Consider the following 25125-nt stretch of genomic DNA (forward strand, 5'->3'; position numbering starts at 1 on the left):
TTTTATACCCTAGACTTTGTATTCCTTACTTTGTTTTAATGAAATTCCGGTTTACCAATATATATATATATATATATATATATATATATATATATATATATATATATATATGTATGTATGTATGTATGTATGTATGTATGTATGTATGTAATATACACCAATGATCAATGAGAAGAAGCAAAAATCAAAGGAACCTTTGCAAAACCCAAGTTGCAAATGTTTAGATTAAAACAAAGATGTTTCTAAATGGATTAACCCAACTTTAGCATTTTAGATAAAAAGAATTAAAATTTCTTTATTACGCCGATAAACAGAAACAACCTAACTTTGCGATCTCTTTTTCCTCTTCTAGATCTCTCACTCTCTCTCTCTCTCTCTTTCCCCTCTTTCTCATTCTCAGTTTTCTTAGATCAGGGTGGGGTTTCAATTTTGTTATTCAGGTGTGGGTTTCCTAATTGGCGTTTTATAAATTAACATTTTTTCTAAAATTAAGAAAAAAAAATTTAATGTTAAAAACTAATAGCACATTAACGAAGGACTTAATTGGGAAGGAATGAAAATTAGAGGACTGAAATAACAAAACCCAAACTTATAGGACTGAGATGAAAAATAGTAAAACTTAAAGGGTAAGTTTTGCATTTTAACCTATATTTTTTTAATTGGTACCATGTGGATATATTTATACAAAAAACTAACATTGTCTTGTAATTTATATAGGCATAATTTGATTGATTTATAATTTTATGTTTTTTGATTCTCTCCTTTCATTTGGGATCGTGTCAATTATGTAGGTTTTTTTTTTTTTTTTTAAATTGTAAGAAATTTTTTATTATGTAGTTTTTAAACGGGTCATACCTTCCATAATTAGTAAATTATTTGCAGCATTCTCTTTTTTTTGTAGTAACTATATAATTAAATTAGAATATATAAATTAAAAATGATAATCAATCAATTTTTAATTTTAATATTAGATGCAACAAATTTCCATATATTTCTTATCTACTAACTGGATATTTTGAATGATTTGAACAAGAGACCCTTATATTAATTTACATATTTATTTTGATTATTTATTCTTAATAGGCCCATTTGATTCCCTGATTATTTATTCGATCAGCTCTTTTCATTTAGGTTCATTAGGGTTTGTATTAGTTGGAATTTCCAGTTATCTAATAAATATTGTTTACAGTAAAACATAGATGTTTCTAAATGAAGCAAAAATACAACAATGATCAATGAGAAGAAGTAAAAATAAAAAGATCCTTCGCAGAACCAATGTTGCAAATGTTTACAATAAAACAAAGATGTTTTTGAATGGATCAACCCAACTTTAGTGTTTTGGACTAAAAGAATTAAAATTTCTTTGTTATGCTAATGAATAGAAACAAATCAACGTCGCAATCTCTCTTTCTCTCTCTTTCCTCTTCTAAATTTATACTGGCATAATTTGATTTATTTATAATTTTAAGTTTTTTGATTCTCTCTTTTCATTTGGGATCATGTCAATTATGTAGGTTTTTTTAAATAGATAAAAACTTGTAACAAATTTTTTATTATGTAGTTTTAAAACAGGTCATACCTTCCATAATTAGTAAATTATTTACATCATTCTCTCTTTTCTTTTGTTGTAGTGACTATATAGTTAAATTAGAATATATAAATTAAAAATGATAATGGATAAATTTTAATATTATTAATAATAAAATAAATATTTTTATTATCAAATATTAAAAACATAGTATATTATTTAGTTTGACCCCTCCCTTTCATTTTTTTTTTTTTCTTTTATTTGCATTTTGGGGACTTGTATTTTAAGAACATTTTGAATTTTGAAGACTAGAAAAAGATTAGGTAGATGGATAGGTCCTACCGGGAGTCGAACCCAGGTCGCTGGATTCAAAGTCCAGAGTGCTAACCACTACACCATAGAACCCGTTTCTGCCCTTCTTACGGATATGTTGTTATTTATATCAGAAAAAATATAACCCTTCTGTTTTCAAGTCATGGTCCCACAGGGACGCCAATCTATCCTTTTTTTGACAGGGCAGTTGCCACTACCCTTTACATTGTTCACTTGTCCTCAACGCATACATATGTAACAAATCTTCTTTTGTTAAAAAAAAAACTACAAACAAGAAAAAGAATACCACAATTGACATAGAAAAAACAAAGAAAAAGTTTTGTAAAAGGGATTCTGAAAAATAAAAACTAGCTTAGTAAAAAAGAGTGATGTGATTTTAAAGTGAGTACTGACGTCCACAAGTCATTAACAAAAAATCCAAATTTGTGTTTTTTTTATTCATTAAAAAAAGTTTTGCTTTGAGCTAATTATATTTGGTGGGATATTGGGATGGCTCATAGCTCCACCTATTGAAACACAATCGAAATTTCTTTATATGTATTTTTTTTTCACGTATCTTATCCTCTAGTCCTAAATTTATTTTATTATTAAAATTTTCACTTTTAAGGTTCAATTGTTAAAAACAAATAAAATATAAAATATTGTTAAAAGCTCAGTTCAGTTGTCACTCAAAACCGATGTTGTGGTTTTGAGTAAGAAGTTTATCTAGTTTATCTAGTTTATCTAAGAAATTATATATTTTAAACTTTATAAAACACATGGGGTGGTGGCGCAGTTGGCTAGCGCGTAGGTCTCATAGCTTCTGAGTGATCCTGAGGTCGAGAGTTCGAGCCTCTCTCACCCCATTATTATTTTTTAATAAAGCCATTTTATGCTAGCAAACGGTACAGTTCTTCTAGATTTATATAATAAAGTAACTGGAACACGTATTCCCCTCACAATAAACTCAAACTTGCCTTGAGGAGAAATTTTTCCAGACTTGGTGCCTTCTTCTAACAACTAAGGTTGCTTTTGGGATTAAAATTTAAAATCAACTTATTTTACTATTAACTTATTTTTACTACTATTTCAACTAACTTTTATATTTATCTACAGTACTTTCAACAAAAAAATTTCAGCTTCAACTAAATATATTGTTCCCAAACAAACCCTTACTTGATCAAGCAAGGTACACAACAATGTACCTTCTAACAACTAACATTATACATCAGGGACTAACTTTATACATCAGGGAAGAATTCCCTGTTGCTAATTTTGAATAAACATAAACAAGTCAATTTTGCTTTCACAAAATGAACATTTATTTCTAATATATAAAAAATTATAAACATAACCAAAGGATTTGCTTGAAATTTCCCATTTCATAGACACCTGTTCATGTGACAATGGAATTCAAAAAAAAAAAAAACTCTTTGCTGCTGATTAAACAGCATCTAACCAGGCAGCTCTCAAATGAAAAGACACCTAAATCCTCCATCTCTACAACTGATGAATAAATTATACACCTTGTTTTGTATATGGCCACTAAATTTCTAGTCGTATTCCACTCTTAGTACGCGAGAAAAATTTCGCAAACCCATTTCGGTTTTTCTCAGAACTGACATTATTTGACAATGTAGCTGATGAAGTTGATGAAGACGGAAAAGGCAGTGAATTCTCTTCATTTGTGTTTATTACAGGACCAGAACTTTCACCAGCAATTCTCGAAGAGTCTGAATTTCTTTTAGGTGAAAACGTTTGGTTACAATGCAACTTCCACAGTTCTCCTTCAGGTTTAGGAATCAGAGATGCACCGGCAGAAAACTCTGGTGGGTTGGCAGGGTCAATCAGGAAGTCTTCCAGTGTTGCTAGAGATTTCAATTGATTTCCAAGAGATGCTATTGTTTTCTGGCACTCTGCAAGTTTTCCAGCAGCTACAGCTAGATCCTCCTGATATATAGACAAAGTCTTATGATCATTAGTATTCCTCTACAATACCCAGCAAACAAATGATAGAAAATGGTTGAACCATGCAATGTAGATAACAAAAACGATGCTTGACCTGCTTTATCTTTGATTCACCATTTGAGCTAGCAGATTTCTGGAGTTCAATATCTTGGTTCTTTCTTGATAGCTCTTCCTCTAATTCCCGACATTTGGCTGCAATTTCTGCTGACAAAGCCCTCTCGTTCTGAACCTTTACTTCTAAAGAGTCAACTTTTACAGACATGATCCTTGCTTCTGCTTCCATGCTAATGAGTCTAGATTCAAGAACTTGCTTCGATTCTTTTGCAGTATTTAGCTCTCTTTGCAGCTCTTCCAACTTCACTTCTGCCTCCTGATACAGACAAAGTCTTATCTTACGATTGTGATATGTAGGGTATACTAATTCTTCTACAATACCCAGCAAACAATTGATAGAAAATTATTGAACTATTCTATGTAGTTAACAAAGGTGATGCCTGACCTGCTTTATCTTCAATTCACAATTTGAGCTGGCAGTTTTCTGAAGTTCAACTTCTTGCTTCTTTCTTGATAGTTCTTCCTCTAATTCCCGACACTTGGCTGCAATTTCTTCTGACAAAGCCCTCCCTTTCTGAACCTCTACTTCTAAAGAGCCAACTTTTACAGACATGGCCCTTGCTTCTGCTTCCATGCTAATGAGTCTAGATTCAAGAACTTGCTTTGATTCTTTTGCAGTATTTAACTCTCTCTGCAACTCTTCCAACTTCACTTCTGCCTCCTGATATAGACAAAGTCTTATCTTACAATTGTGATATGTAGGGAATACTACTATTTCTACAATACCCAGTAAACAATTGATAGAAATGGTTGAACTATTCTACGTAGTTAACAAAAGTAAGTGATGCCTGACCTGCTTTATCTTCAATTCACCATTTGAGCTTGCAGTTTTCTGTTCAACTTCTTGGTTCTTTCTTGATAGCTCTTCCTCTAATTCCTGACACTTGGCTTCAATTTCTGCTGACAAAGCCCTCTCATTCTGAAACTTTACTTCTAAAGAGTCAACTTTTACAGACATGGTTCTTGCTTCTGCTTCCATGCAAATGAGTCCAGATTCAAGAACTTGTTTCAATTCTTTTGCAGTATTTAGCTCCATTTGCAACTCCTCCAACTTCACTTCTGCCTCCTGATATAGACAATGTCTTATGATTATTATATGTAGGGAATTCTAATACTGATTCCTCTACAATACCCAGCAAACAAATGATAGAAAATAATTGAACTACGCATTGAAGATAACAAAAGATAGTGATGCCTGACCTGCTTTATCTTCAATTCACCATTCAAGCTTGCGGTTTTCTGAAGTTCAATTTCCTGCTTCTTTCTTGACAGCTCTTCCTCTAATTCCTGACACTGGGCTGCAATTTCTGCTGACAAAGCCCTTTCTTTCTGAACCTTTACTTCTAAAGATTCAACTTTTACAGACATGGTCCTTGCTTCTGCTTCCATGCTAATGAGTCTAGATTCAAGAACTTGCTTTGATTCTTTTGCATTATATAGCTCTCTTTGCAACTCCTCCAACTTCACTTCTGCCTCCATCAGCTGAACCTGGGATGCCTCTATATAGTCCTGAGTTGTGATTAAAGCATTCTCCAATTCAATTTTCCTTGCTTCCATCTTCTCTAACTTCTCTTCTAATTCAGCATTCCGTTGAGTCATGGCTTCAAGCTCGATTCTGAGGGAGCTTTCTCCATTAATTGACTCACTGGAAACCTCTGATAAAAGGTAATGGCTTCCATTCTTGGTTTCAGGCAGAGCAGCAAGTCGCTCCATCTCAAGAAAATCATCCATGAGATCAATCGGAGCAGAAGAGGATGGGAGATTTCTTTTAAATGCCTTTTCATTTTTGAATTGATCAAGCTCAGCAATTAGAGCAGACGCCCATGAATCAGAGCAACTAGGCTCACACTTTTTTGGCTCTGAGCTGCCACCCATCTTGCGAGTATCAATCTCTCCCAAGCTAAGCCTCTCCCCACTATCTGATTGACTATCTGTGAGAGATTCAACATAAATTGAGGAGGCAGTGGTGGATTTGTGATCATTAACCAAGGATGATTTACAAACCATGGATTTTAACCTCCGGCATTCAGCCTCAAGCTTGGCCACCTTCTTTATGCTTTCTAAATGTTGCTTGCTGGCTGTCTCAGCTGCCTGTGTACTCAAGTCCCTCTCAATTGCCCTGATTTCCAACTCTTCAGATTGAGAATGGAGCTCAATTTTGAGAGCTGAGTTCTCTTTCTCCAAGAATTCAAGTTTACAGCAAATATCAGGATCAACATGAGTAGGAGATTCAGGCTGAGGGGCTTCTGCTTTGCTCTGGAACACCAGAAGCTGGTTCTCAAGTTTGAGTTTGGTGGTTTCCCACTCACGGGTTTTCTTCACTACAGCTTCCTGGATCTTTTGCTCCTGCTCCTCTCTTGCTTGTCTTAGCTGCCGAACAAGTTCTTTGAGGGCACCATCAAGATGGCTTACCCGATCTTCAAGTACTGAGTTTTCCTGAACTGCAGAATCAAGTTGCTGCTTCAGAGCAACCACTTCATTTTCAGCCTTCTCCCAACCTAGAATAATATTAAAATGAAAGAAATTTATTAAAGCAGCAAAGAATACAGCAGTCATTATCATGTTTGGTTGAGATTTACAAAGTTATAATACAAAAATTCCAATTCATGCAAGCTCCTAGATTTGAAACATTATGTGCATATATTCATTGCAACTAACATGCTGCAACCAGACACGGTATTGTGATCAGTTGTCATGAGAATAAGAAATAGCAGAGATGTCCCAAGTGTTATGTACTTATGTCATACCCGCAACAGCTTCTTCTGCAACTTTTGCATGCTGCTTCACCAAGTCTTCTTTGGCACTAATATTTACAAGTGCAGCTGATAACTTATCCATCAGGCTCTTCACACTATCATTAACATCTTCAGCACCTGCTACAGCTTTTGATGTGACTTCAGGTGATTGAGTGTTATGATTAGGAGATGACTTGAATGCCTCCTGGTTCAACAATGTGATATTGGATAAAGCAACATTCAACATGCATAAAAACAAAATTTTCATTTCATGAAATAACCAAAATGATCCCCTAACGGAACAGCTCACAGATACATCCACAATTTGATTCTATGTTATAGGACAGGGAAGAACACATAAGTTTTCTTTGGTTACTAGAAACAGTTAAGAAACGATATGCAAACATGAAATTTTATAACAGATTGGGTTGGAGTGGCTGATCTATGAGCATGCATGTGTATTTATTTTCAATCCATTTACTAGTTACAGTTGCCTGTGCTGTAGTAAGGCCATGGATTTGATTCTTTTTCATCAAACAATAACTAAAAATGAAGGAAAAACAAAAAAAACTTCAAAATTAAGATTTTCAAACCAGGCTTTTTGCCAAGCATGACTTCTTGTGATGTGCCATGTGAATGAGGATCCTGTCTAAAACAATGTTTATTAAAGAAGACACTGCTGGGGATGCAATTAGGATTAATATCAGCGTTTCCATTGAGCAAATGAACCCAGAGGAGTATTCCTAGAAACACTTTAATGCATCCTAGGAACTGCAAATATAATTCTGAACGTACAATTTATTTGGTTACACTGAATATCTTTTTGGGCATTCCTATTATAAACTTTATTTTTCCTTTTCTGAACCCTGATAAGATTTGTACGACATCATTAAATGTCCATGTTTTCATCAACATAGAAAAATACAAGTATGTAAGAAATTTCAGAACCCATAGTATTAAAACTGCATCATCACATCCCAACTAAAAGTGCCTCAAACTCCTGTCAATCAAAGCTTAGTTGTTCAAAATCACCTGCCTGAAGTAACAGTTATGTTTGTGAATTACCTTTTCACAATCCTTTTTTTTTATTTTTATCAGAGATTACCCTTTCACAATTCCTAACATGTGTCATAACATGAAGAGTAGAAGTCCTGATATTGAAGGACTGACAAGCAGACTATTATCTAGAGACTGGAGATCTAAATAGCCAACCTTCCTTATGGCTCTCCAAAGAAAAGAAGTCTGAGCTGAACATTTGTCAATGAGCCAAGTTGTGTACACTTTTCATAATTCCAGCCAGTTGTTTGCCATAATCATACTGGTTGCACTTAGCAAATTTTGTTTTACGTATGCAACTCAACTACTGACAAAGTATGTTTTATGGAAGTCGTATTCTCTTGCCTCAGACATGACATTTCAACCATTACAATGAAAGAAGCAGAACATAGAGTTTTGAGGGGGAAAAAAACAGGTAATGATACCTACAAGATAACAAGGCACAACACAAGGGACACTCTTCAACAGGAAATGTCACTAAATGTTGCACATTTACAGGCTTATCAAAGCCAAACAGAAAAAGTTTTAAGTGCAAAGCTATATATGGTGGAAAGACATCTCCTATCAACTTGGTTTAATCTGGTTTCTTATATACAGGACACACTCATTCATTCAAGATACTTAATTCATGATGTCCTTATTTTCTAGGAAATTAATTACACTACAATGAAAGGGTGGGGGCACTTAGAAGTTATAAGAGATGATGGCCAAACAATCAACGCATATGACTGCAAGGTATTCATACTTCAATTTATCAGATCAGAAGACACTCAATTACAGAAATTGGGAGATATACAGTCAGAACTCAGAATGCCAACAAATAACCACGATGAATTTCAATCACAATTTATCTGTCTAGCAGGTTCATATGTTAAAAGGTTGATGCCCAATTTTTTCATAATGGCAAGAATCAAACTACAATTTCAAACTTATGAATTATCAATGAGAATGTTGCTCTTTAGGTATCTTATCTCTATTTGAATATTTATCTAGTTATCTTAGGAGATTGTTGCTCTTTAAATAAACGTTTATGGAATTAAGCCAGGTGTTGAAGAATTTGCTATTGTACTGTGGCTTGTCTTCCACTAAAAGGAAGTCTTTTATCAACTTCCATTTCTGTTCCTATCAGAATGCAGAGAAACATGGGCTCTTGTGGTCATTATCAGTTGGTTTAGTGCGTTAAAGTCTACATGGTAACATCCAAGCTACCTACTAGTCAAATTTCACACGGGTTGTAGTTGCATACCTGATCATCTGAGTATCTCTCTGAATGCGAAGATATCGAACCTGAACTCTCAGTTTCACCAGGGCTTTTGTCAGAAGAAGACTTCCTCTTCCACAACCATTTCCTTTTTTCCATTGTGAGCTCCAATTGTCCAACGCCGACTAACACATCACAGAGAGCTCACTGCCACACACATTTACAACATTTTTCAACAGGTCACCGAAAGCCCATCATAAAATCCTCCTCCAATTACAGAGAAAAAAACAGACAAATAAATATCCAATGGCATGTTAGCAATAGTGCTCATTATTGTTAAATAACAGAATTCCCACTAGAACAGTCAAGCCTTTGAAAAGCAGGTGCACATATTCTCTTCAACAAACTCAACTATACAAAAAGATGACTTGGCTTATAATTCTCCCAGCTTTGCTTCAAATCCACCCAAGTTACCATCCAACCCCAACAACAAAAATATGGGACATCCAAAGAACTAAAATGGATTACTTAGTTTAAAAAACCCAAATGCTAATTTAAGACTCTAGTCTCTAGGACATAAAACACACATTCAGAAAATAAAGAAATTCCCAGCTTTTACTCGTATTCAAACACCTTGAATGGTTTCTGAAACACCCCCTAAGCAGTGAAATACTTGAATCACAAAATGAGAACTTCCCAGCTGATAAAACTAATAAAATTTTTCCAAAAAAGAAACACAACCGATAGGATAAATCAAAACTAATGGAACAGTGGCTAGTAACAAGATATATAACACAGAAATGAAAGAATTCTGATTTTACAATTCAAAATGTCCCAAATTTGAGTGACCCATCAGAGCTAAAGAGCACAAAACCTTACTAATTTTCCCAATGAGGCAATAAATAATAATTAAAACCAATAATTTATGTAAAAATATATATCATATATAAAATATTTTCAAACCATAAACAAAAAAAGAAGAAGAAAAAAAGATGATGAAGAAGAAGAGGAGGAAGAAGAAGAAGAAGCAAGACCCAGATGAAATACCTTTGACTGGGAGACCAAAAACAAGCTTGAGATTGGACAGAAGTAGTTTTAAATGAAAATAAAAGATGGGTTCAGCTGAGACTTGAGATTTAAGATTTCAGAAACATAAATAAAATAATATTTTGACAATAAAAGTAACTCTGCAAAAATCTCTGGAATGTCAGTGAGCATTCAAATGTCTAATAAAAACAACCAAGTAACAGATAATGTGTGGGCTTCTATTTCTTGTTTTTCACTTTACCTTTTTGTATTCTCTTTTTTTTTTGTTTTCCAAATATATAAAAAAGAGTGGAGCATCTGATTTGGGTTTTGGGATATGAACTCAGAACTGTGAAGGATGTGAGATTGGAGCGTACAGAGTGAGACCACAAAAGACCCACTTTTTCAGCTTTTTTGTATTTTGGAAAATTAAATTAAATTATAGTATTTTGTTTTTAATTTGCGTTTTGAAAATTGAGCTGCCCTTATTCCCGCCCTCGGATAAGGTTTTTTGTATTAATTAAATACAAGTTTTCTTTGTTGCAGATGGAGAGAGAGAGGCTCTCCCTCTATCTCTATCTCCACCTCTATCTCTATGTCTCTTTTTACTCTCTACTGTGTCTGTGTCTCAGTTTTTCAAAAAAGTGTTGCATAAAATAACTCCATTTGTCTTAGCATAATCATTACAAGAAGGCACACTCACAGTGGACTTAATTTCATGGACGTTGGATTTGATACATTTTTCATGATCTACTCTGGATTCATGATCTGACGGTGGAGAAAGCGTGAGATGGTAGGACCCACTTTTAAAATTGGATTGTTTCAAAATTGAAGTTACAGAAGGGTCACCATCTACCATGTCATTGTAGTTTTTCTTTTTTTCGTTTAAAACTGTAGATTTTGATGGCTAGTTTTGAATTTCTTGACTTAATAGCTATGAGTCTATCCCTTCAAAAAAACAGAAGAAGCTATGAGTCTATGCGTTATAGCAGTCAATTTCTGGAGCCATTTTTGACCCCTCATTAAAAAGGAACATACAACTTTCAAATGCCAATTATGTTAAGCTTATTTTTACCTACTTATAGCATGCTCTAATTATTTTTGAATTCAATAATTTAAAAATTTTCAATTCAATGTATAAGGCTATAAAAAACAAATAGCTTTTGAACAAAAGGTTGCACTTGCATCCATTCCACGTTCATAATCCTCGTTTGGCAACAATTTATTTTTGAGAGTTTATTCATATAATAGAAAAAGCTACAGTTTGTCAAAATATTACAATGTAAATGTGTGACAAAAAGCTAAAAGCTAGCTTATTTCTTAAAAAACCTAAAGGTTAATTATTTACAAAAAAAAAAAAAAAAAAAAAAAACTAAATACTTTAAAAAAAATAGACAAAAGCCAAAGGCCAATTTCAACATAAAAAGTCACTACCATTGTGTTTTTTGCTATTTTTCCCAACAAAAAAGTAAGATCTTATGATTCACTACTTGATCTTATGATTCATGATTTGATCCTATGATTTACAATCTCATTTATTTAGCTACTTCTCCCGATCTTGCATAGGATCTCAACTTTGACAACCTTGCCAAACACATCATCAATTCTCTATTGTTAGGCTGTATTTGGTTCGCCATAAATTGATTTTCAAAGAATATTTTCCGCAACAAGTGTTTGGGGTAACGGAAAATGTTGGTTGGCTGGAAACTTTTTTCTAGTTGACCATAAAATAAAAGCAGTTATGGTAGAAAATTGGTTTATACTTTCAATTTTTTATAAATAATTTTCTGTCTTACCCAAAACTCATTAACTGAATGTCCACCCCCCCACTCCCACTATATGCCATCTAACCTCCACCCCACATAACATCCCTGGTCTCTGGTGGCTAACGATTGTCGCCAGTCCTAAACCACGATATTTATCTTAATCTAAAATTTTCATTTTTATTATTATATGTGCTTAGGAAATGAAAAAAAAAAGTCAGAAAACAGTTGAAAATATGTTTTCTATAGAATTTTCAAGAATGTAACCAAACACTTGAAAATATTTTTTAAAGTATTTTCAAGCATATAGCCAAATATTTGAAAATAATTTTTTTTTCAAAAATATTAAACATTTTTCACCTAAAAATATTTTAGGTTGAACCAAACACACCTAAATTCAAACATCAAGACCACATCATTTTTTCAATGGTTTCTAAAGTGACAAGTGATGAGGCTATGCTCCTATGCCTATGCGGAATAATGGATAGTAATAGTAGGAGTGTTATGGTTTTAAGGACAAATGTTAATAAATTATTTTAGGAAACGTTTTATAAAAACAATGAAAAAGTCTAACTAATTAGACAGTTTTTTCAATTTTTTATTAAAATTTTTTTAAAATGAATAATATATTCGCCACTGGACCCAAAGATTATAAGAAAGTATATAACATTTCCAAATTGGGTTGGGCCAATAACTATTGCATTGCAATTCAGGATCCAGATTATAATATTATGAGTTAATGGCTGCAAAGAAACACCCAAGAAATTTAAATGGGCTTGCTGGAGTATGCTCTGTGCACCTTGTTACACAAAAACGCATTGATGCAGAGCCCATTAGGTAAATAGGGCATTGGGACCTTGGGTAGTTGTACGGAGGAGGGTATTATACCTTTCAAATGCTTTTGTGCGGTGGCCAATGAGAATCTAGAAACAACCAGTTGGATTATCTTTTGTTGAGGTGTCAATTCAAGATTTGTCAGTTTCAGATACATTAGTTCCAACTTGTGTTTTTGCAGGCACTGGTATTATCAGTTTGTAGTGTGTGGTGCACATTCCCAACAAAAATTGGACGACTAACTGAGTTACACATCAGTGTGAGACCTAGGAGAAATTTCCAATAATGTGTCCTTTGTCAAGATCCTCCTTGCATCTGATTCTTGACCGCAAATTCATTGCACAAAATCGAGTCAGCATCTTGCTCAAACAAAAAGTACCACTGGCCTTATGTTACACTCAATTGAGTCAACACAAGTCATAATGGATTGGTTGGTTGCTGGGGAAAATATTTCTTGCATATCTTTTCTTTTCTTTTCTTTTTTTCTGATATTTCTAGTATATCTTGAATGCTCATAAATTGGGAAAGGTTTTGCTGCTATTGCTGCAGGGATATGTGACCAAAAAAAAAATCGTGTAATGTGTTCAAGTGTCATGTGTAATGCACATGATTTAAGTAGATTTCATACACTTATCTCTTTCTTTTTACTGCTACATACCCATGTATGTAGCAAAACCCTTCCCATTATTTATTCTCACAATTTTTTTTTTTATTTAATAGAATTTTAATCTATGGTATCTACTCAGATGATTATTTATTCTCATAGTTAAATTATAAATTACACGTTATATTTATAAAAGAATTTAATTCATTTATATAATTTCTAATTTATTCATTTCACTCTTGTAACTTTTACTTTTATTCAATTAGCCATTCCATCTGATTTTATTAGATGATTTTTTTTTGGGCTTTGTTTTTAAAATTTCTTACAATAAAAAATTAATAAAATAAATTATTTTATTGAGAAAAGAAAATTTTTAATTAATGATTGGGCTGTGATCAGATTTTGTTGCTGGCATATGAGTAATTACCAACTCCTGGGAAAAGCTAACTCTAAGGGCCTCTTTGTTATATCATTTCAAACTCACATTTTTACATTTTAAACAACATTACACATATTTTCACGCACTTTTTCACTCACACGTATTTCAAAAATCTACAAAAATCTCATCTCAAACTACTCTACCAAACACCCTTAAATATTTGTTTAATATTTTCCATACCTCTCCTTTTAATACACCACATGTATTTGGTGCCAAAAGAACCCAAATCGAATCTCCCGTTTGCCCCTAACCCCTCCTTAGTTGTCCTCTTGAGACAAATTCAGCCACAAAGCTTGAAACAGTTTTCCAAAATTTACATTTCAACAAAAAAATAAGGGGGCCTATAAATAACAAAAAATAAACAATCTTGTGCTCGAGATTGTGAAATCACAACATGAATAAGCCAAGAGAAAACATCAACAACCGGTAAAACAACACCTTTTTTTTTATAGCAAAGCTAAACCCTCAATTGTGCCCCTACTTGGCGTGCATTTACAATTCAATAAAGCTTAATGTTTCCCCTTAAATCCTCCACCTTAAGGTCATCCCATATAATTTGTGATAAGAAAATTAAATATTGGTTGCGATTCCTTACCATGGCTTTCAAACCAGACCTCACCATGGTTTTTAAATCTGAACCGTTCAACAGAAAAAAGAAAAAAAAAAGAGGTTAAGTTTAAAATGAGAATAATAATATATTGAGAAGTGTTACATTAAAATGAGAATCTATTAATCCTCTAAAAATAAAATAAGTATAATCTAAATTCTGTAGAGTATACAACCAAGTAGCTTACCTCAATTGTTAGAGTGTTGGACATGGACATAGGCTCTTAAGGGTCTCATTTCAATTTGACTGGAGGTTTGGGCGATTCAAGGGATTATTTAAAATAAGGCAAAAATGCAAAACTGATCCTCTAAGTTTCATCACTTTTCATTTCAGTCCTTTAAGTTTAAGTTTTGTCATTTAAGTTCTCTAAGTTTCATTTATTCTCAATCAAGTCCTCCCTTAACAATCTGTTAAATGTTGCCGTTATCTACCTGTTTTGTCATTTTTAAAATTTTTAATTTTGATTTAATATTTAAGAAAACGTTAATTTCAAAAAAAAAAAAAAAACCCCAGAAATTATACTAAGAAACGACGAACATCATTGAAGAACAAAATTGAATCCCTTGTTAGGATTAGTGCCCTTAAATCCAATTGTCTGACGTTATGTATGACATTATGTTATATTTAATAAAGTTGTTTTATTATTATCTAAAATAATGGTAACATAAATATTCAAACATTATCATATGGTCCATGAGATGCATAGTATGTGATTTAGTCACAGAAGATATAAATCTCAAGTTCTTTATAAACTTAGAATTTAAGTTCGTAGTTGGTGATGAAATTGGGCATTTCATCTGCGAAGACTATAACGTATCAATTAAGATGATTTGTCTTGATCATGGAAGTAGAGACTTCTAATTGATATGTTTTAAGAGTTAAGACATATTGAACTGGACCACTGTGAGATTTATTATTCTCTTAATGACTGTCAAATGAATAATAAATGTCACGCCTTCTATTTGCATGAACTCTTAATCCTGAGCAAATAATGAACCTGATCATAAGGTGTAGGTTGCTTTAACATATCAGGACTGAGATCTAAAGTCACGATCAAAACCTCAGTATATTGGGCAGCCACATTTAGTATTAATGGAACATATATTCTCAAGATCTCTTAACGGAGATATAAAATATTCCCTTGAGATAAGTTTAATGAGTTTGGTTATTCAGAGTGTTAGACTTAACCACTTTAGTAAGGAGGTACTAAAGTACATATATTTATGAAATTAGATTTCATAAATATATGATGAATGACTTAAAGGATTAAACTGAGTACTCAAGAATTAAAATGTAGTAATATTCAAAGTGGCAATCTACATTCATGACTTTGTATTACTAAGAATATTTTATGAAGGGATTGCATGTATAATAAAGTCTTGAGATATAATTTATTAATAAAATCTAGAGTGCAATTATATTTATATAGTGGTATTAAATATAATTAATGGTAACTTTGAACTTGTCAAGAGTTGACAGAAAAGCCCAAGGCTCATTAAAACTAGTGTCTTATTGGTCCCTTGTGGTCCCACTCCAAACCGCACACTAAAACCCAATTGAAAATGCCCAATAGGTCAGTCCAATTAGATAATCAGTTAGTTATAAAGGGAGAAACATACAGAATTTTTTATTAGAGAATTAAAAAAAAAGACATCATTGTGAAATAGTGTATATGTGTGAGTGAAGCCACTCGATAATTCTCCTTTGGAAACTAATTGAGAGACCACTCTTCTTGGGTATAAAGTGAAATTGGAGTGAAGATTAAAAGTATTCTCAAGTACTTCTAATTTTTTGTTTTGAATTTCACCATACCAAGGTACACTATCTTGTTCTTAAATTTTGAAATTTATATAGTGCATATTGTCAATCATGAATGAAATAGATCCATATTTGTTGCTTCCACTGTGTGTTTTGTATGAGATACAAAATCAGGTTTTTCAACAATTGGTATCAAAGTCAGGTTTTCATCTCATGCTTGTATAACATGTGATTGATTTTTAGAATCAAAGAAAATTGTTTTCTTGGTGTTATAGGATTTTTGATGCGGTGCCATGTTTTCATAGTTTTGGTTCACGTGAAACACAGTAGCCCATGATTGTATATTCAATCCCATATAATCATTGCAAGTCGGCACAATTAAGCCATTACATTACTTTGAATGGACTTACTGGTTAATTGAATTGTGCCGTGTCTTAGTATTCAATTAGACATAGTTATTGAAGTGGAGGGTAGTTATGTGCATGCACTTCGTTTTGCACTGCTTGGCTTGATATACATCAATAACTACTTGCATGATAATTACATGTGTTGCTTGGCCATCAATAACTACTTTCTTTGATGTATTGAATGCTTTATATACGAATTCAATGGCTTGAATGTTAATGCATTGCTTGTCCTATATTGCATGGAATAACTGTCATGTGCCTTGGTATGTATGGATTCATCTAATCCATATATATTATATATATATATATATATATATATATATGGGTTTATATTATATATATGTATTTATCCAATTCGTATATTATATTATATTATATTATATATATTTAAATATATATGGGTTCGTATGCATTCGGATTATTGATAAAAGGTAGCGATACAATGTTTTTAGCATGTGTTATATGCCTTGGATGTCTTGGATCCGTATATTAAAGTTTGTTTCATATGTTGCCATTTATATAGAGATACATAGATATATATATTTATATCATGTTAATGCTAGGATTATGAAATTCATTCCTAAAGAGATTAGGATTATGTTTTCAAAGTGTTTAGCATTATTATGGTTCTTGATCTTAAAATCTTTTAAATTTAAAATATCTAGTGGGAAAGAGATACAAGGATCGGATCTCACAGCCTCCATTATCGGTTCCTAATAGTGTGGACAAATACTTCGTCTTGGCGTATATGCCGTGCGATCCCAAAGGAGGGTAATTATTTCATAGTATTACAAGATTGAACTTACCCGTTTAAAGTAGTGTGGACAAATACCTCGTCTTGGCATATAAGCCTCGCGATCCCAAAGGAGAGTGTTTTGTTTTATGGTACTACAAGTTTAAATACTATAAAAGATAGATGAAATGTGGCTACACATGATTCTAGATAATGGTGTACACTAGATTAAGTGTAATGTTAATCTCCCAAAGGAGCTATGTTATTATTACTTAGAGGCTAAAGGTAATACGACATATCATTAATGTTTAATAAGAGTTATCATGATAGTATTGATAATGAGAATAGTTCTCAACCAATTAATGTGTTTATAATAAACTTGTTACCAAGGAATTATAGACATGGATTGGGTTGTCGTTGCATATATTATTTTATGGTTTTATTAAGATTCCATATTATATATTTATATGCTAAATTGATAATATCTAGTTTACTTATTATATTCATGTATGTTATTTTCAGATTTAAAATCATGGCATTATTTAGCCCACTTGTTGTTATTCGTAATCAAAACAAACTGACCGGATCCAACTATGTTGACTGGAAAAGAAATTTGAACATTATTCTTATTGCTGAAGAGCACAAATATGTGCTTACTCAGCTGTGTCCTAACTTTCCTTCATTAGATGCTACTTCTAAGGAAAAACAACGATATGATTGTTGGCAGAAATCTAATGAGATGACCAAGTGTCATATCTTAGCATCTATTTCAAATGTTCTATAGCATCAAATGCAAGATGTAGAACTAGCTTAAGACATAATGCTAAGTTTGAAGGAGATGTTTGGTGAGCAATGCCATTCTGCAAGGCAAGAAATTATGAGGTGAATTTATAATACCAAAATAGCTAAAGGTATTTCAGTGAGGGAACATTATCTTAGGATGATCTTTAATTTGAATACATTGAAAGTTTTAGGTGCCGATATTGATGGAGAATCCTAAGTAGATATGATACTCTAGTTACTACTGAAATCATTTAAGGAATTTAGACTTAATTATAATATGAACAAAAAGATTTATTCATTGTCTGAATTAATGAATGAGTTGGTAGTGACAGAAGGCATCCTTGGTACTTTTAGTGTTGATGCCAATATGATTGAAGCTTTTATTTCTCAATCTAAGTCGAAAGGCAAGGGTAAAAAGAAGAAGAAGAAGAAAAAGGACTTCACTAAGAAAGATGGTAAACAAGTTGCCTTAGGAGTTGCCAACAAAAGAAAGAAAATCAAAGGAAAGTGTTTCCATTGTGGTGAGAAAGGATATTGGAAGAGGAATTGTCCAATATTCAAGGCTGCCAAGAATAAGGGTATGAAAAATTCATTTCTTCTTGAAATATGTTTGGTATAGAATCCCACGGATTCCTGGTGAGTGAATTCAAGTTGTACTAATCATATTTGCAAATTTTTGTAGGGGTTTCAGGAGATTAGAAAACTGAATGAGGAAGAACTGTTTGTTACTTTGGCTGATGGGAGTAGAATTTCGGTTGTAGCTATTGGAGTGTTTAATTTATATTTAATTCTAGAATTTTAATATTGGAAGACTGTCTGTATGTATCTAATGTTTGTAGGAATTTAATTTCTGTAACTTATTTAGGTAAACATGGGTATTGTGTTATCCTGAAAGACAATGTTATAATAAAGAATGATAAAGTGTTTATTTGTTCTGGCAATATTGTGGATGATCTTTATATTTTAACTCCTGATAAGCTTGAATTATACAATTCTGAATTAGATAGTAGCTCTCATGTAAAATCATTAAAGAGAAAGTTTCATTCTATTAGTGATGCATATCTTTGGCACTTGCGTTTGGGTCATATTAATTCAAATAGGATTCAAAGACTATTCAAAGATGGACTTTTATAGCCCATGGACATTGATATATTTCCAGTTTGTGAATCTTGTTTGGAAGGTAAAATGATCAAACGACTTTTCAATGCAAAAGGTAGAAGAGCCTAAGAGTTGCTTAAATTAATTCATACGGATGATTACTCAAGATATGAGTACTTCATCACTTTTACGGATGATTACTCAAGATATGGTTATGTGTATCTAATGAGATGAAAGTCTGAAACCTTTGAAAAGTTCAAAGAGTTTAGGGCTGAAGTTGAGAATCAATTGGGTAAACGCATAAAGGTCATTCGATCTAATCGAGGTGGCAAATACCTTCTTGGGGTTTTCAAGAATTACCTAATTCAGAATGGGATTGTCTCCCAATTGACTGCACCTGGAACTCCCCAACAAAATGGTGCAGCGGAAAGAAGGAATAGGACTCTTTTGGAAATGGTTAGGTCTATGATGAGTTACTCAACTTTACCAATTTACTTTTAGGGATATGCACTAAAAACTGCTATGCATATTTTGAATTTAGTTCCATTAAAATCTGTTCCTAACACACCTAAGGAATTATGGAGTGGGCGTAAGCCTAGTATAAAATATCTCCACATTTGGGGATGTCCAACATATGTGTTGAAAGGGAAGTTCGCTAAAACGGAAGTACGTATGTTTTTAGGGTATTCAAAGGAAACCAAGGGTTATTTATTCTATAATCATAGGGATAACAAAGTGTTTGTTAACACCAATACCAAATTTTTGGAAGATGATTATGTGAATAATTTTAATCCTAGAAGTAAAGTTGTATTGGTTGAATTAGATGTACCTGTAATCAAGGAAGCCAATACCGTACCGGAAGCTGTACCGGTTTGGTCACCGGTACGATATATTTCGGGTACCGGTCAATACCGATGTACCGTTTCGGGTTTACCGCTATTTTATATTTTATATATATATATATATATATATATATATACAAACTAATAATAAATGTGAATTTCAGGATTACCTACTTAAAAAATATATTTATATCTTAATAATATATATTAATTACATGTTTATAAATTTAATTATTTGATAATAACCCATATAAATTCTTACAAATGTATATTTCATACCTATTTCAATATGCTATAGCCCATTTTTTATTAAAAAACTTAGTCTTAGCTCAATTACTACCGTAAAAAAAAAAATGTTACAAGTTTAAAAAAAAAAAAAAAAAAAAGTGAAGTGAGGGTGGGAAAAGTTGTTGGTAAAACCAAAAAATGAATTAATCCATTTGATTTTTGACTGATGGGAATGGGTGATAAAACCAAAGACAGTTGCTTTTTTCAATTTTTACAAGTTCCAACGTTTCTCTTTTTCAAATATTCACGAGTTCCAACAAATTTTTCTGCTCAATGACTGACTTATCAAGTCTTACTCCATCAACATTATTTATTTTCATTTCACTTGTTTTCATATCTCTCTCTCTCTCTCTCTCTCTCTGTCTGTGTGGTGTTCAGCAGCTTCAGCTTCAGCTCTGCTTAGCAACCCATTAAGCACGATCTTTGCCAACGTGAAGCTCATATAATGATGGCTTAAGGAGGAAAAAGAGACAAGGAAGGCCGTATTCAACGCGAGGAGGAGAGAGATAGTCACTGTAATGGCGTTTTTGGGTCATTTGGTGTAATTTCAATTCCGGCCCAGTAATCATTATCCGGCCGAAATCCGGTATGTATCGCGGTATGGCCGAAACAACGCCGGTATAGCCGGTATTTAAACCGGTACGAAATTACTATGTTTTGGTACCGGTTTAGCCACCGGAACGGAAAATTTCGACCGTACCGACCGGTACGGTACGAAATTAACTACACTGCCTGTAATTGAATAACCAATGGATGAAACTAGGAATGATGTGGCTGTATTGGATACACCACAAGACATTACTCATAAGATGACTAGTACACAGGTGCCTCGTCGTAGTGGGAGAATTGTTCGGTCTCCTATAAGATTTATAGGTTTGGAAGAAACTTATGAAGCTATCCTAGAAGAGGTTGAATCAGATCCCTACACTTATGAAGAGGCAATGAATGATATAGATGCACATTATTGGGTCCAAGTTATGAAATTTGAATTGGATTCTATGTATTCCAATCATGTATGAAATCTTGTAAAGGCACCTAACGGCATTAAACCTGTTGGTTGCAAATGGGTTTACAAGAGGAAAAGATGGATAGATGGAAAGGTTGAAATCTTTAAAGAGAGACTAGTGGCAAAAGGGTATACAAAAAAAAAATAAAAAATAAAAAAGGTATTGACTATGATGAAACTATTTTGCCAGTAGCCATGCTTAAATCTATCAAAATTCTCTTATCCATTGCGGCTCATTATGATTATGAGATTTGGCAAATAGATGTCAAGACTGCATTTTTTAATGACAATCTTGAAGAAGAAATCTATATGATGCAACTGGAATGTTTCATAGCAAAGAACCAAGAGCATATGGTATGCAAGTTGAAAATGTCCATTTATGGACTTAAGCAAGCATCTAGATCATGGAACATCAGATTTGATTCAGCAACCAAATCATTTGGTTTTAAACAAAATCTTGATGAACCATGTGTGTACAAAGAAATCGAGATAAAGTAATAATGTTCTTAGTGCTTTATGTTGATGATATTCTACTCATTGAAAATGATGTAAGGCTAATGTCATCAGTAAAGTTTTGGTTGTCAAGCCAATTTGAAATGAAGGACTTGGGTGAAACTAATTTTATTTTAGGGATCAAGCTTTGGCGAGATCACAAGAATAAGATATTAGGTTTATCACAAACAGGGTATATAGATAAGGTTCTAGAACAGTTTAGCATGCAAAACTCTAAGAAAGAATTACTTTCTTTTAGACATGGAGTTCCTCTTTCTAATGACCAAAGGCCTAAGACTATTGAGGAAAAAAAATATAATGAGAAAAGTTCCTTATGCTTCTGTAGTGGGAAGTCTCATATATGTTATACTATGTACTAGACCAGATATCTATTATTCAGTTGGCATGATCAGTCAATATCAATCAAATCCAGGACTTAAACATTGGCAAGTTGTAAAGCATATTCTTAAGTGTCTATGAAGAACGAGAGATTATATGCTTGTTTAACATAGTAAGGACTTGATTCCCATTAGTTATACAGATTCAAATTTTCAGTCAGATTTTGATTTCAAAAAATCCACTTCAGGTTGTGTGTTCACCTTGGGAGGTGGACTCATAAGTTGGAGGAGTGTCAAGCAATCTTGTATTGCCGACTCCACCATGAAAGCTGAATATGTTGCTACTTGTAAAATGGCAAAGGAAGCTGTTTGGCTTAAAAAATTCCTTTCTGATCTTGATGTTGCGAGAATGGAGCAAGTTCCCATCACATTGTTTTGCGACAATAGTGGAGCGGTTGCACAATCCAAAGATCCGAGGAATCATAAGAAAGGAAAGCACATTAAGAGAAAGTACTACATTATTCGAGACATTGTTGCTTGAGGAGATGTAGTAGTAGCAAATATTGATAGTGCAAGTAATCTAGCGGGAGATTATTAAGATTAGTGCCCTTAAATCCTATTGTATGATGCTATGTATGACATTATGTTGTATTTAATAAGGTTGTTTTATTATTATCTAAAATAATGGTAACATGAATATTCAGACATTATCGTATGGTCCATGAGATGTATAGTATGTAATTTATGTGATTTTCACAGAAGATATAAGTCACAAGTTCTTTGTAAACTCGGAATTTAAGTTCGTAGTCGATGATGAAATTGAGCATTTTATCTGCGAAGATTATAACATATCAACTAAGATGATTTGTCTTGATCATGGAAGTGAAGACTTTTAGTTGATATGTTGATATGTTTTAAGAGTTAAGACATATTGAATTGGACCGCTGTGAGATTTATTATTCTCCTAAGGACTGTCAAATGGATAATAAATCTCACGACTTCTATTTACATGAACTCTTAATCCTGAGAGAATAATTGTCCTGATCATAAGGTGTACGTTGCTTTGATATATCAGGAGTGAGATCTAAAGTCATGATCAAAATCTCAGTATGTTGGGCAGCCACATTTAGTGTTGATGGAACATATATTCTCAAGATGAAATTTATAATCTCTTAACAGAAATATAAAATATTCTCTTGAGATAAGTTTAATGAGTTTGGTTATTCAGAGTGTTAGGCCTAACCACTTTAGTAAGGAATTACTAAAGTATATATATTTATGAAATTAGATTTCATAAATATATGATGAATAACTTAAAGGATTAAACTGAGTACTCAAGGATTAAGATGTAGTAATCTTCAAAGTGATAGTCTACATTCATGACTTTGTATTAATATGAATATTTTACGAAGGAGTTGCATGTATAATAAAGTCTTGAGATATAATTTATTAATAAGGCCTAGAGTGCAATTATATTTATATAGTTGTATTAAATATAATTAATGGTAACTTTAGATTTGTTAAGAGTTGATAGAAAAGCCCAAGACTCATTGGAGCTAGTATCTTATTAGTCCCTTTTAGTCACACTCCAAGCTACACACTAAAACCCAATTGAAAATGCCCAATAGGCCAGCCTAATTAGATAATCAGTTAGTTATATAGGGAGAAACATACATAATTTTTTATTAGAGAATAAGAAAAAAAAAGACATCATTGTGAAATGGTGTGTATGTGTGAGTGAAGCCACTCGATAATTCTCCCTTGAAAACTGATTGCGAGACCACACTTCTTGGGCATAAAGTGAAATTGGAGTGAAGATTAAAAGTATTCCCAAGTACTTATGATATTTTGTTTTGAATTTCACCATACCAAGGTATACTATCTTGTTCTTAAATTCTGAAATTTACATAGTGCATATTGTCAATTATGAATGAAATAGATTTATATTTGTTGCTTCTACTGTGTGTTTTGTATGAGATACAAAACCTGATTTTCCAACATCCCTACCCCATACCCCAGCCCAATACCGAGAGATTGAAAAAGAGAATGGGAGATACCACAAAATCTCATTGAAATTCAATTTTGGATATCATAAACTCTGAATGCAAAACCACTCTCGAAGATCGTCACAGACTCCTTGGAATTCATCGACGGAGTTCTTGGCTGCGGGATCTCTAGGTTTTAACAAGACAAAGAAAAAGAAAAAAAAAAAGACAAAGGTTTTACAAAAATCAGATCTATTAACCTTCCAAACATTCAAATTCCTAATTAGGAAAAAAGAAAAGATAATAAAAAGATGGAGAGTTTTTGGGACTGACTGGGGTTCAAAGAAGTGAGGGAAACAGTGTTATCGAAGGAGCAACTGTTGGTGCTCAAGCCGTGCTTCAAGTAATAGTCATTGAGCGCATATGATGCCGTAATCACTATGTCACTCGCATCATATCAGGGCTCGCCTTACTGTATTGGGCTGCAGTCGGCGGCGCCGGGCCTGCAGGCTCAGTCCAGTGCCGTCTGCAACGCCGTGTCCTCTGCGTTGTTCCTCGTCACGCACCACAGCTCCGTGCCCATGACGCCGTCCTGGGCCTTGGAAACCGACGCACCGGCGGCGAGGAGTGGGAACATGAGGACCAAGAGATCTGGTAACGGTTTATTATTCTTTGTTTCCCCACTTTGTTATTTGGAACTGCTTTGCCTTTTGTTTTCAAAACCTAATTTTGGGGTGTTTAGTTCAGCTCTTTAAAAGCAACTAATTTACATTTTGGAAAATGGGTTTCATGATTTTCAATTTTGGGTGGTTCATCTCTCTGAAAGCAACAAAATGGGTTTCATGATTTTCAATTCCGGTCAGATTTTGTGGTATCTCCCGTTCTCTTTCTTAATATCTCAGTATTGGGCTGGGGGTATAGGGTAAGGATTCAATTTTGTTCTTCAATGATGTTCGTCGTTTCTTAGTATAATTTCTGGTTTTTTTTTTTTGTTGAAATTAACGTTTTCTTAAAATAATAAATTAAAATTAAATTTTTTAAAAAAATGACAAAACAGGTAGATAATGGCAACATTTAACAGATTGTTAAGGGATGACTTGATCGAGAATAAATGAAATTTAGAGGACTGAAATGACAAAACTCAAACTTAAAGGACTGAAATGAAAAGTGATGAACTTAGAGGGTGAATTTTGCATTTTTACCTTTAA

At 33.1% G+C, this 25125-nt stretch overlaps 1 protein-coding gene and 2 non-coding genes across 6 annotated transcripts; 1 reads left to right on the forward strand and 2 right to left on the reverse strand.

Annotated features, from left to right (window-relative positions):
• Positions 1–1861: 1861 nt before the first annotated feature.
• On the reverse strand, positions 1862–1933 carry TRNAQ-UUG (transfer RNA glutamine (anticodon UUG)). The gene has a single exon. It is a non-coding gene; the product is annotated as a tRNA-Gln (tRNA).
• Positions 1934–2621: 688 nt separating this feature from the next.
• Positions 2622–2706, forward strand: TRNAM-CAU (transfer RNA methionine (anticodon CAU)). The gene is given in 2 exon segments: positions 2622–2659; positions 2671–2706. It is a non-coding gene; the product is annotated as a tRNA-Met (tRNA).
• Positions 2707–3138: 432 nt separating this feature from the next.
• Positions 3139–10337, reverse strand: LOC142620921 (filament-like plant protein). Of its 4 annotated transcripts, none has more exons than XM_075794232.1 (8): positions 10203–10337; positions 8960–9121; positions 6670–6859; positions 5123–6420; positions 4716–4988; positions 4308–4583; positions 3903–4178; positions 3139–3790 (listed from the first exon to the last, which is right to left on the reverse strand). In XM_075794232.1, the coding sequence occupies exons 2-8, from the start codon at positions 9071–9073 to the stop codon at positions 3386–3388; spliced, it is 2832 nt and encodes a 943-aa protein (XP_075650347.1). In that variant the 5' UTR covers positions 9074–9121; positions 10203–10337; the 3' UTR covers positions 3139–3385. The 4 variants fall into 4 exon arrangements, with proteins under 4 accessions (XP_075650347.1, XP_075650343.1, XP_075650345.1 ...); XM_075794228.1 differs by having other exon boundaries at positions 6670–6862; XM_075794230.1 differs by lacking the exon at positions 10203–10337 and adding an exon at positions 9962–10149 and having other exon boundaries at positions 6670–6862.
• Positions 10338–25125: the final 14788 nt, after the last annotated feature.

Source organism: Castanea sativa, chromosome 12 (genome assembly GCF_040712315.1).
Source record: "Castanea sativa cultivar Marrone di Chiusa Pesio chromosome 12, ASM4071231v1".
In the NCBI taxonomy this organism is placed as follows: Eukaryota; Viridiplantae; Streptophyta; class Magnoliopsida; order Fagales; family Fagaceae; genus Castanea; species Castanea sativa.